Genomic DNA, 12,103 nt, shown 5'->3' with positions numbered 1-12,103 from the left:
GAGGTTGACCGCGTTCACAAAGAAGGGGGAACAGACCTTGGCAGAAAGTTTATAAGTTATTTCATCCACGATTTTGAGTCATTTTTCCTCCATTGTTGATCATTTTGAGAGCTTGTTGCAGGAAATTGAAGAGGGATTCAAGGGGAATCACCTAGAGGTAAGATTGTTGAACTCAATACTCGATTATTATTGTGAAATCCACCTAGAAATTCATGGAACTAAGCCTAAAATTAAAGAGCTAGGGCTTGAGAAATTAGACTTTTGATTTGGGATTTGGAGGACCATTTGGGGTCGGATTTGAGAACTTTTGGTATCTACGAACTCGTGGGAGGATAAACAACCCGTTGATGTTCTGATTTTTGAGAAGTGGGCCCGGGGCTCAGGTTTTGGTAATTTCGGGATTTGTGCCCGATATTGATTGTTTTCACTTGGGCTTTGTTCTCTTAGCATATTGTGATGTATTCGTTCTGATTTTGGATAGATTCGACGCGCGTGAAGGCCAATTTGAGGGGCAAAGGCGTCACGAACTAGAGATTTTGCCAGTTCGAAGTAAGTAATGATTGTAAATACTGTCCTGAGGGTTTGGAACCCCAGATTTCACATCGTTGTGCTATGTTGAGGTGACTTACGTGCTAGATGACGAGCGTGGGGTAGAGCACCGCTGGGGATTGTGACATAGTCCATCCCGAATGATTAAATTAAATGTGTATTTGATAGTTAATTGTTTGATTCTATTATAACTGTTTTGGGTTGTATGCCATGTTTGGGGCCTTGTGCCGACTTGTTGAGACCCTTAGGGGTATTTTACTATTTTTTCCTCACTCTATTTGTTTGAAAGCATATCCTCAGTCATGTTATACCTGTTTGTTGCTTAAATCTGGCTTTATCACTCTATTCTTAAAAATGTGGTAAACTGTTTGGGCTGAGTTCCCTGTTTTACTGATGGTCCGAGTGATTATGAGGGTGATGACTGAGATAGACCGAGAGTCTGATTGTGAGGTTAATGACTGAAAGAGGTCGAGGGCCTGGTTGTGAGGATTATATATGTATATGGATCGGGCTGCATGCCTCAGCAATACTTATATGGATTGGGCTGCATGCCGCAGCGATATATATATTGGATCGGGCTGCACATCGTAGCGATATAGCGCTTGGGTTGTAGGAGCCCCTCCGAAATCTGCATACCCCTAGTGAGCGCATTTGTTACATCTCGCGTTTTTGTGTCGTAGCGGTTATTATATGGTACCTATTGAGCGTGAATACTAAGTGCGAGTATTGATTGGTAAGAGTTGAGTCACGAGTGACAGAGAGACTAGCCCGAGGGGCGATAGATATATACATGCATATGAGTGACACTTTGCCTGAGAGGCCTGTTTATGAACTTATTGATTTCACTTCTCTTTAAAGTGAGTTTCTATCGAATATGTTGATTTAGTGACTGTTTTCACTCATCTTTATATGGAGCCTCTGTTGAAATGTTGAACAAATGTTTTAAAACAACTTTTATTTAAACTGGGGTTTATGAGACGTTCAGAATTTTATCACTGATTTGGCATTGGTTATTTCCACTGAGAATTTCAAGTTATGAGGTGTTTATGATTGCAATTTTGCCCGTGGGGCCAATTATAGTTTTCATCTTTTTATTACAAATGATATTGAACCCCTACTGAAATTTCTGGAAGGTATTTTAAATATTTTTTACCAAAAAGCTGAATTTAAAATGAGACGATTGACTCGTATTATGATTTGAAAGCCGGTTGTGCTTATTGAGCCTAATGTAAAAATATGGATTCATTGTTTCCTACTGCTCAGTCTTTATTTACTCTTATTACTTACTGGGTTGGAGTACTCACATTACTCTTTGCACCTCATATGCAGATTCAGGTATTTCGGAACCTGGTAGCGGGTGTTGATTGCTCAGACGCGGAGTCATCGGAGTTAGCAAGGTGGCTGCATGACGTTCGCAACACTGCTTTCTTCATCTCATTTTCATTACTGTATTTAGTACATTTTTGACTACTTTTGTTGTATTCAGACCTTGGTAGATGCTCATAACTAGTGACACCCCGATGTTGGGCTTGTATGTTATTTTCGCATTGTTCATTCAGACTCATGTTATGAGATATTGTTTTATTAAAGGCTTAAAAATAACTCTTAATGGTTAAAGGGTTAATATGGGTGTTATGTCGGCTGGCCTTGTCTTCACGAGAGGCGCCATCACGACCGGGGCGGTTGGGGTCGTGACAGGTGCAGTTCTATCGGAGTTCTTAATGGAAGTCGAGCGGGAAGAGTAATTGGTGTTGCTCGGTAAATGGCGTATCGGATATGTCCTATCGGGTTTGCGTGGTATATGTTACTTGTGTCACTATGGGTGTAATGATTTGCTTTGGTTCCCGACATCAAATTGTGCGTGGTTGTCAATTTCGAGCATAGTGACTTGAGGTGTCTCATGTGGAGTAGTGTTTGGATAGGATCGCGCATTGCAGTGAAGCTATGACCTTGAGGGTTAAATTCGTGTGTTCTATTCTATGATGTGAGACGGGTTCTCAGCCTTGTGTTATGGTGGTACTGGTGAGCTTGAGGTACAGCTCTTTCATTTGAGTCATTTTCATGATTTGAGTATGTTCGGACCGTTGCTTATTGGTGTGGCTTAGGCCTCTATTAATGTGTCATGTCACCAGAGTGGTGTGTTGGATTATAGGAGATCATTGGGATCATTAGTGAATACGAACGGATTCGATTTCAGCATGTTGGAAGGATAATATCGAGGTTCGGCTCGGAAATTTGCTATGGTATTTGTCAGAGGAGAAGTGGCTTCAATAATGGGTGATCTGAGAAAAAGGTTATGGTTTATTACGTGTTTCATTTATCATTGGCAGTATATGATAGTGTTGGAATGAGACTTTAGCTGATAAGAGGTTTTTTTACCAGTATTCGGTTGTTGTGGGCAACTGCTGTTAATAGAAGTTATCGCTACGAGTGTTCGGGTTATGTGGTATATCATGGGACTTCTCCCGAGGTTGCAAGCATGGGTTTACTATAGCTAGTTTGGTTCTATTCAGAGTATAGGTGTGAGGTTTTGATCGTATCGATGGTTTCAGAAGTGAAAATGTGACTCTATGGCTTATGGGCCAGATTGGATTGTGCAATTTCAGTTGCAATGTGTTATCGGACCTATATGATATAGGATGACGTGGGATCACCCCCGGGTATATGCATGGTTAGATTATTCAGCGACTGGTTGGCTTTTAGAACAACTCTGGGCACGTTCGAGGACGAACATGTGTTTAAGTGGGGAGGATGTAATGACCCGACCGGTCATTTTGAGCTTTTGTACTTTGATCGCTAGTTCTCGGGCATGACTTGACCCGTGTGATGTAATATGACTTATGTAAATCGTTGGTTTTGGTTTTCAGGGTAATCGGAATGAATTTGGGAGAACAGTTCCCAGTTTAAAGCTTAAAAATTTGAAAGGTTTGACTTGTTTGTATATGATCTCGGATCAAATTTTTATGATTTGGTTAGCTCTGTTAGGTGATTTGGGACTTAGGAGTGTGATCGGAATGCATTTTGGAAGTCCGTGGAAGGTTTAGGCTTGAAGTGGCGAAAGTGAGATTTCGGCGTTTTCCGGTGGATAGGTTAGATTTTTATATAGAGGTCAGAATGGAATTCCGAGAGTTTCTATAGCTTCTCTATGTCATTTGGGATGTGTGTGCAAAATTTCAAGTCATTCGGACGTGGTTTGGTTGGGTTTTTTATCAAAAGCATATTTCGGAAGTTTTTAGAAAACTTAGGCTTGAATCCGATGTGTTTTGAGTGATTTGATGTTGTTTGAGGTGTTTTGATGATTGGACCAAGTTTAAATAAGGTTTTAGGATGTGTTGGTGCTTTTGTTTGAGGTCCCTGGGGCCTCGGGTGAGTTTCGGATGGTCAATCGGACAATTTTTGGTAATTGGGAGTTCAGGTGTTGCAGAAATTACCTCTTCGCGTGAGGAGCCTCGCGTTCGCGTAGAAGGAATGGAAGAAGGCCAAAATTTAGCCTTTGCGCTCGTGTGATAGGCTTCGTGTTCGAGGAAGGTTAGGGAAGTTGTGCATCGCCTTCGCGAGAAGGCATTCGCGATCACGTAGAGGAAGTGAGTCAGATGGGGTCTAAGGTAATTTGTGCATCGCGTTCGCGTGTGATAGTTCGCATTCGCGTAAGGTTATTTCATCTGGTCATCACGTTCGCAGGGTGTTGGTCACGTTCGCGTATTGTATTTTTGAGGTTTTGAATATTTGCGATCGTAAGGCTTGTGCCGCAATCGCGATGAAGGAACGGGCAGTGCTGGGCAGAAAGTTTTTAAGTTATTTCATCCGCGATTTTGGGTGATTTTTCCTCCATAGTTGATCATTTTGAGAGCTTTTTGAGGGAGATTAAAGAGAGATTCAAGGAGAATCGATTGGAGGTAAGATTTTTTGAACCTAAAACGTGATTCTATTGTGAAATCTACCAAGAAAATCATGGAACTTAAGTTAAAAATGGAAGAACTAGGGCTTGGGATTTTGAACTTTTGAATTGGGATTTGAAGGACCATTTAAGGTCGGATTTGAGGACTTCTGATATGTATGAACTCTTGGGGTGATAAGGAATCTAATGATGTGAAAAAATTCTGAGTTTCGAGAAGAGGGCCCAGGGTTCGGGTTTTGGTAATTTTGGGATTTGTGCCCGTTATTGATTGTTTTCACTTGGGCTTTGTTCCCTCAGCATATTGTGACGTATTCGTTCTGATTTTGGATAGATTCGACGTGTGTGGAGGCTAATTCGAGGGGCAGAGGCATCGCGAGCTATAGTTGTAGCTGGTTCAAGGTAAGCAATGATTGTAAATACTGTCCTGAGGGTTTGAAACCCCGGATTACACATCGTTGTGTTACTTTGAGGTGACTTACACGCTAGATGACGAGCGTGGGGAAGAGCACCACTGGGAATTGTGACCTAGTTCATCCCAAACGATTATTTTAATGCGTATTTGATATTTAATTGTTTGATGTTATTATATTTTGGGTTGTATGCCATGTTCGGGGCCTTGTGCCGGCTTGTTGAGACCCTTAGGGGCATTTTTACTATCTTTCCTCACTCTATTTGTTTGAAAACATATCCTCAGTCATGTTTTACCTATTTATTACTCAAATCTGGCTTTATCACTATATTCTTAAAAATGTGGAAACTGTTTTGAGCTGAGTTCCCTGTTTTACTGAGATAGACCGAGAGTCTGATGGTGAGGTTAATGACTGAGAGAGGCCGAGGGCCTAGTTGTGAGGATTATATATCTATGGATCGGGCTACACACCGCAGCAATATATATATGGATATGGATCGGGCTGCATGCCGCAGGAATATTGCGCTTGGGCCGTAAGGGGCCCCTCCCGGAGTCTGCACACCCCCAGTGAGCGCCGTCGACGAAATATATGGATCGGGCTGCATGCCGCAGCGATATATGGATCGGGCTGCACGCCGCAGTGGTTATTACATGGTACCTATTGAGTGTGAATGCTGAGTGTGAGTATTGATTGGTAAGAGTTGAGTCATGAGTGACAAAGAGGCTAGCTCGAGGGGCGATAGATATATACATGCATATGAGTGATGCTTTGCCTGAGAGGCCTGTTTATGAACTTATTGATTTCACTCCTCTTTAAAGTGAGTTTCTATCGAATATGCTGATTTAGTGACTGTTTTCACTCATTTTTATATTGAGCCTCTGTCGAAATGTTGAACAAACATTTTAAAACAACTTTTATTTAAACTGGGGTTTATGAGACATTCAGAATTTTATCACTGATTTGGCATTGGTTATTTCCACTGAGAATTTCAAGTTATGAGGTGTTTATGATTGCGATTTTGCCCGAGGGGCCGATTATAGTTTTCATCTTTTTATTACAAATGATATTGAACCCCTACTAAAATTGCTGGAAGGTATTTTAAATGATTTTTACCAAAAAGCTGAACTTAAAATGAGACGATTGACTCGTATTATGATTTGAAAGCCTGTTGTGCTTATTGAGTCTAATGTAAAAATGTGGATTCATTGTTTCCTACTGCTCAGTCTTTATTTACTCTTATTACTTAATAGGTTGGACTATTCACATTACTCCCTGTACCTCGTGTGCAGATTCAGGTATTTCGGTACCCGGTAGAGGGTGTTGATTGCTCAGACGCGGAGTCATCGAAGTTAGCAAGGTGGCTGCACGACGTTCATAGCACTGCTTTCTTCCTCTCATTTTCATTACTATATTTAGTACACTTTTGAATATTTTAGATGTATTCAGACCTTGGTATATGATCATGACTAGTGACACCCCGATGTCGGGCTTGTATGTTATTTCCGCAATGTTCATTCAGACTTATGTTATGAGATATTATTTTTATTAAAGGCTTGAAAATAACTCTTAATGATAAAAGGGTTAATATGAGTGTTGTGTCGACTGGCCTTGTCTTCACGAGAGGTGTCATCGCGATCGGGCCGGTTGGGGTCGTGACATTGATATATGTCCTCATGTGCTACAACAACCAAAAGAACTAAATAACATTAATCTACCACATAAAAGAAAATGTGTTTCTGAATTGAGTCAAACTTATTTGTGGAGTTACGTCTAGGCCATATAAATCTAAATAGGATTTCGAGATTAGTCTCTGATGGACCTTTGAGTTCATTGAAAGCGGAGTCACTACCAATATGTGAATCCTGTTTAGAAGGCAAAATGACCAAGAGACATTTCCCCTCAAAAGTAAATAGAGCCAGTGATAAGCTATAATTAATTCACTTTAATTTGTGTGGTCCTATGAATATACAAGCAAGAGGTGGTTTTGAGTATTTTGTGACTTTCAGAGATGATTACTCAAAATATGGATATATTTATCTGTTGCGACGTAAGTCTGAATGCTTTGAGAAATTCAAAGAATTTAAGACGGAAACGGAGAAACAACATGATAAATATATCAAAACATTGCGATCTGATTGTGGTGGTGAATACCTTTCTGCAGAATTCATAAAATACTTATCAGATAATGGAATTACATCTCAATCATCTGCCCCAGGAACATCACAACAAAATGGTGTGGCAGAAAGAAGAAATAGGACCCTTAAGGAAATGGTTAGATCAATGTGAAGTTATTCCGATTTGTCTTCTTCCTTTTGGGAATATTCTTTAGAAACAACAAACTACATTCTAAATTTGGTTCCTTCAAAGCCAGTACCTTCAACTCCAGTAGAATTGTGGACTGGGCGCAAGCTAAGTTTATGGCATATTTCATTTTGGGGCTGTCCAGCACATGTGCTGAAAGGGAAAGCGGATAAATTGGAATCAAAAACAGAAGTAAGCATTTTTATTGGATATCCAAAAGGAACAAAATGCGGTTTGTTTTATTTTCCCAAATAAAAGAAGGTAATTGTTACGACAAATGCCAGATTTTTAGAAGAGGACTATCTAACGAACCATATTCCTAGAAGTAAACTAGTTTTACAGGAATTAAACAATGGAGTAACTAAAGAATCATCTCTAGAACGTATCCCGGAAGCCAGTATTGACATACCACTGCATTATCGTAGTCGGAGAAATGTCAATAGGTAGCAGATTGCACAAGAGCAATTGCCTGACATCTCACTACCCCAAAGTAGTGGGAGTAATATTGAGCAACCTCAGATTGTTGAGCAACCTCAGATTGTTGAACAACCTGAAATTGTTATGCACCCTGCACTCCAGGAAGAAGTTAATGATATCTCAGCACCGCAAGGTGTGGAGGATAACATTGAGGCTTCAGTTCCAAGAAATGATGTTGTGATTCAACAACAAAATCAGCCTCCATCTGTAATGACTAGCCGTAGTGGGAGAATTATTAGAAAACCTCTTCGGTTTGTGCTCTTGGGAGAATCTTATGATAGAATCCCTGAAGAGCATAATACAGAACCTATTAATTACGATGAAGCACTACATGATACAGATGTTGATAAATGGGTTAATGCTATGAAATCTGAAATGGAGTCCATGTACTCCAATCAAGTCTGGAATTTTGTAGAACCATCTACTGGAGTCAAACCCATGGGTTGTAGAGGATCTATAAGAAAAAGAGAGGAGTGGATGGAAATGTGCAAACTTTTAAAGCTAGGCTTGTTGGGAAAGGGTTTACTCAAAAAGAAAGGATCGATTATGAGGAAACTTTTTCGCCGGTAGCCATGCTTAAATCCATTAGGATTCTCTTATCCATTGTTGCTCATTACGATTATGAGATCTGGCAAATGGATGTCAAGACCGCTTTTCTAAATGGAAGTCGTGATGAGTGCATATATATGGCACAACCAGTTGGTTTCATAAGAAATGGCAATGAGCACATGTTGCGTAAATTAAAAAAATCCATTTATGGATTAAAACAAGCTTCTAGGGCATGGAACACTTGTTTTGACGCATCGATTAAGACCTTCGGTTTTGATCAATGTGAAAATGGGTCTTGTGTCTATAAGAAGTGGAATGGAGATAAAGTTACGTTTTTGGTTTTGTACGTAGATGATTTTTTGCTCATAGGAAATAATGTGAGCATGTTGAATTCAGTAAAGGAATGGTTGTCCTCATGTTTCAATATGAAAGACTTGGGACAGGCAGCACATATCCTTGGGATCAAGATTATGCAAGATTGCAACCAAAGGATATTAGGCTTGTCCTAAACACTTTATATTGATACTATTCTCACCAGGTTTAGCATGCAAGATTCCAAGAAAGGGTTTCTCCCCTTTAGACATGGAATCTCTCTATCAAAAGATCAGTCCCCAAAAATGACTGATGAGATAGAAAAGATGAAGGCGATCCCTTATGCTTCTGCTGTAGGGAGTCTTATGTTTGTTATGCTATGTATTAGACCTAACATCTGCTTTGTTGTTGGCATGGTTAGTAGATTTCAGTATAACCCTGGTCGAGAACACTGGACTGTTATTAAGTATATAATCAAGTACTTGAAGAGGACTAGGGATTATATATTAGTGCATCACTCAGGTGATTTCGCACCCATTGGCTATACTGATTCAGATTTCCAGTCAGATAGAGACTCTAGAAAATCTACCTCAGGATATGTTTTTACCTTAGGAGATGGATCCATAAGTTGGAGGAGCATCAAGCAATCATGTGTTGCTGATTCCACCATGGAAGCCGAATATGTGGCTGCATCTGAGGCAGCTAAAGAGGCTATTTGGCTCAGGAACTTTCTGAAAGAGCTTAATGTGGTTCCTTCAGTTCAAGCACCAATTGTACTTTATTGTGACAATAGTGGTGCAGTTGCAATCTCGAAAGAACCAAGAAGCCATGAAAGGAGTAAGCATATTAAGCGTAAATATCACTTAATTCGGGACATAACTCAGAGAGGTGATGCAAGAGTGTTGAAGATTGCGTCAGAGGACAATTTGGCAGACCCGTTTACAAAGAGCTTGACATAGAAGATTTTTGACAAGCATGTAGAAGGAATGGGTGTTAGAGTAGTAGACGCATGGTTATGAGTCTAAGTGGGAGATTGTTGGGATATACTATTAACCATGCGGTTTAGACATAGTATTATATTTTATTCTATATGGAACAATTGTTTATTTAATTTATTCAATTCAATAAAGTACTATTTTAAATAGATCATTTGTTACATGTGTGTCCTTTTAGCTATGTAGTAGACAATTTAGTGTATGGAGTCTTAGCTCATGCACAGGAAATTAAATTATTGGTTCTCATAATTAATAAACTATATTCACAATCAAAGATATTGTTGGACAAAATATCTTGATGATTGTAGCACAAGATTATCGTATAATTTATCTTGATTATGGGAGTAGTTTTACTCCAACTTCTTGTGCTAGTATACTCAGTGTATATTGAACGACCAAGTAGAGAAAAGATGTTTTTGTACTGAATATATAAAATATTTTCTCTAATTCATTAAATGAGCTTATACTCCTAATCTTGATATAATTATTACTATCAATGTAATTTATTTATTGTTTTGATTTATCAAAAGGTACGACTCTATTTAGAGTTAGTATATGCCTAATAGATTGGACAATAACGAATAACATTTGTGAATAATAATTAGTTGATAGAATCCATGACTCGGTTTTGGGTTTGATGATACCCCTTTATGTAAGCTTATAAGTTTTCATGTGAAAATCCGACCGGTGAATTTTGTATCCGTCACACGAAATAGTTTAAGCAGTATAAAGGATTTAATTAGTTAATTGAATTAAATTTTCAGTGATTTAATTTAATTAACTGGTATTTGAAATCTTAACATGGGGAATTAAAATAAGTGTTAATGAATTTTCGAAATTCATATTGAAGAGTTCAATTGCAGTTTTTTAGTGGAATAAATTGCAATTAATTATAGTAAGAATTAATTGGTGCTAATTTCGAATTAATACTATAATTAGTAGCCTCTTATATTTCTGTGGTCCTTGCTATACCTAGTAAAACCTAGGACAGACTTGGGTAAAAAGTAGTTTGGGAGAAAAGTTATCTTTTTGAGTTAGCGTAGGATTCTACTTGCAGAATCCTACACGTTTTTGAGCCCCTATTATGGCTTAATTTCGGGTCTATTAAAGGAAGACTAGTTTCACCTAATAACTTACTTTTCGGTTGTATTGTTTTGCCCACCCAATAGCAAAATCGTCCAAGGTTTTACTAGGCAAATAACAGAAGACTGCAGCCCTAGATTCTTGCTGCTTGAAAGGTTTGTGCAACTACTTCAAGAGGTTAGTGTTTATAATCTCGTTATTATTACATTGTCTAGTTTACATGTATTTGATGTTTGGTTTGTTTGCTTGCTTCCGCTGCGCATGGTCTAACAATAAGTATGGTTGTTGCTCGAGGATTGAAAATTGTTTCATTACTTTTTGCACCCTTTTTAAGTAATATGAAGGAAACTTCATTCAAAGTGCAGTTGTATCAAAGATCAAGTTTAAGTGGAACCTTTTTTCTAAGCTTTAGTCAGTGCATTTATCTTTGTTATTTGTTATATTTAAGGTATTTTCACACTTAAATTTATGTCAAAGAGTCGATATTGAAAGCATGAGAATCGATAGAGAAAGAATTCCTAATACAAGTTTGAATTTTATAAACTAGCATATGGCGTTTGAAAATTTACATGAATTTTCATAATGATATTCTTAGAATCGCAGTTGAAGAGTATACAGTTATATGCCTTTATCGTCCCTTTTTCATGTTTGTGAGAATTGTGTTCAACTTTATTCATTTTTTAAACATCATGTGAAAAATTCAAGCATGTATTGATTCCTCTTCTTTGGTATTATAATAATCTAGAGCTATCTTTTGGGTATATTATTTAACTATTTTAACCTTTGTGTTTGAATTTCTCTTCAGTGTGTGAAATAGTGGGATCAATCTCTCATTCTTGCTACCTATCCCATTCAGAAGTGAGGAAGATACCAATAAAATTGAAGGCAATAACTCAAAACTAGTTTAAACAGGTTTATTTGCAATTACGTCCTGATTATCCGAAGGTTAATTGGAGATGTCTAATATTTCAAAAATATTGCTACACCTAAAGCCATTTTCACAATGTGTTTACAATGTCTTGGAAGATTGTTGACTGTTGATAGGCTTCAGGATCTTAATGTGAATCCTACTTGTGTGTTCTGTCAAGCTGCAATTGAATCAAGAGATCATCTTTTTGGATAATATACATTTGCTAAGGACTTGTGGGTCATGCTACTGAATTGGATGCAGATACAACTAGGTGTTACTACTACATAGAAACAATACCTCTACTGGGTCATACATGTTAAGGAGGGAGACAAATATAGCATGACTAAACAAATTGACCTTTGCAAATTCATTCATGAGTTGTGGAGAGAAAGAAACTATAGAATATTTGAAATGCAGCAAGGAATTATGCAAATCTAGGTATGTGGGTGATCTGAAATGGCTACTGCAGAAGCTTTATTTCTAATTTGATTAGCTCTTCTTTTTTGCATAATTCAAGAGCTTAGTAGATTTTGTAATGAGGATTGAATTTGGAGTTAACCTGGAGATTAGGTAGCTGTAAACTTGCTATGTTTTGTATTTGTTCACTTGGTGATTAATG

The 12,103-nt window shown here is 38.2% G+C and overlaps 1 protein-coding gene across 1 annotated transcript; it reads left to right on the top strand.

The window, feature by feature from the left end:
* Nucleotides 1–8,801: 8,801 nt before the first annotated feature.
* LOC142178473 (secreted RxLR effector protein 161-like) lies at nucleotides 8,802–9,455 on the top strand. The gene has a single exon (XM_075248062.1). The coding sequence runs from the start codon at nucleotides 8,802–8,804 to the stop codon at nucleotides 9,453–9,455; it is 654 nt and encodes a 217-aa protein (XP_075104163.1).
* The last annotated feature ends 2,648 nt before the right edge of the window (nucleotides 9,456–12,103 follow it).

This window comes from Nicotiana tabacum, chromosome 3 (assembly GCF_000715075.1).
Source record: "Nicotiana tabacum cultivar K326 chromosome 3, ASM71507v2, whole genome shotgun sequence".
In the NCBI taxonomy this organism is placed as follows: domain Eukaryota; kingdom Viridiplantae; phylum Streptophyta; class Magnoliopsida; order Solanales; family Solanaceae; genus Nicotiana; species Nicotiana tabacum.
This window is presented reverse-complemented; position numbering and strand designations above follow the sequence as displayed.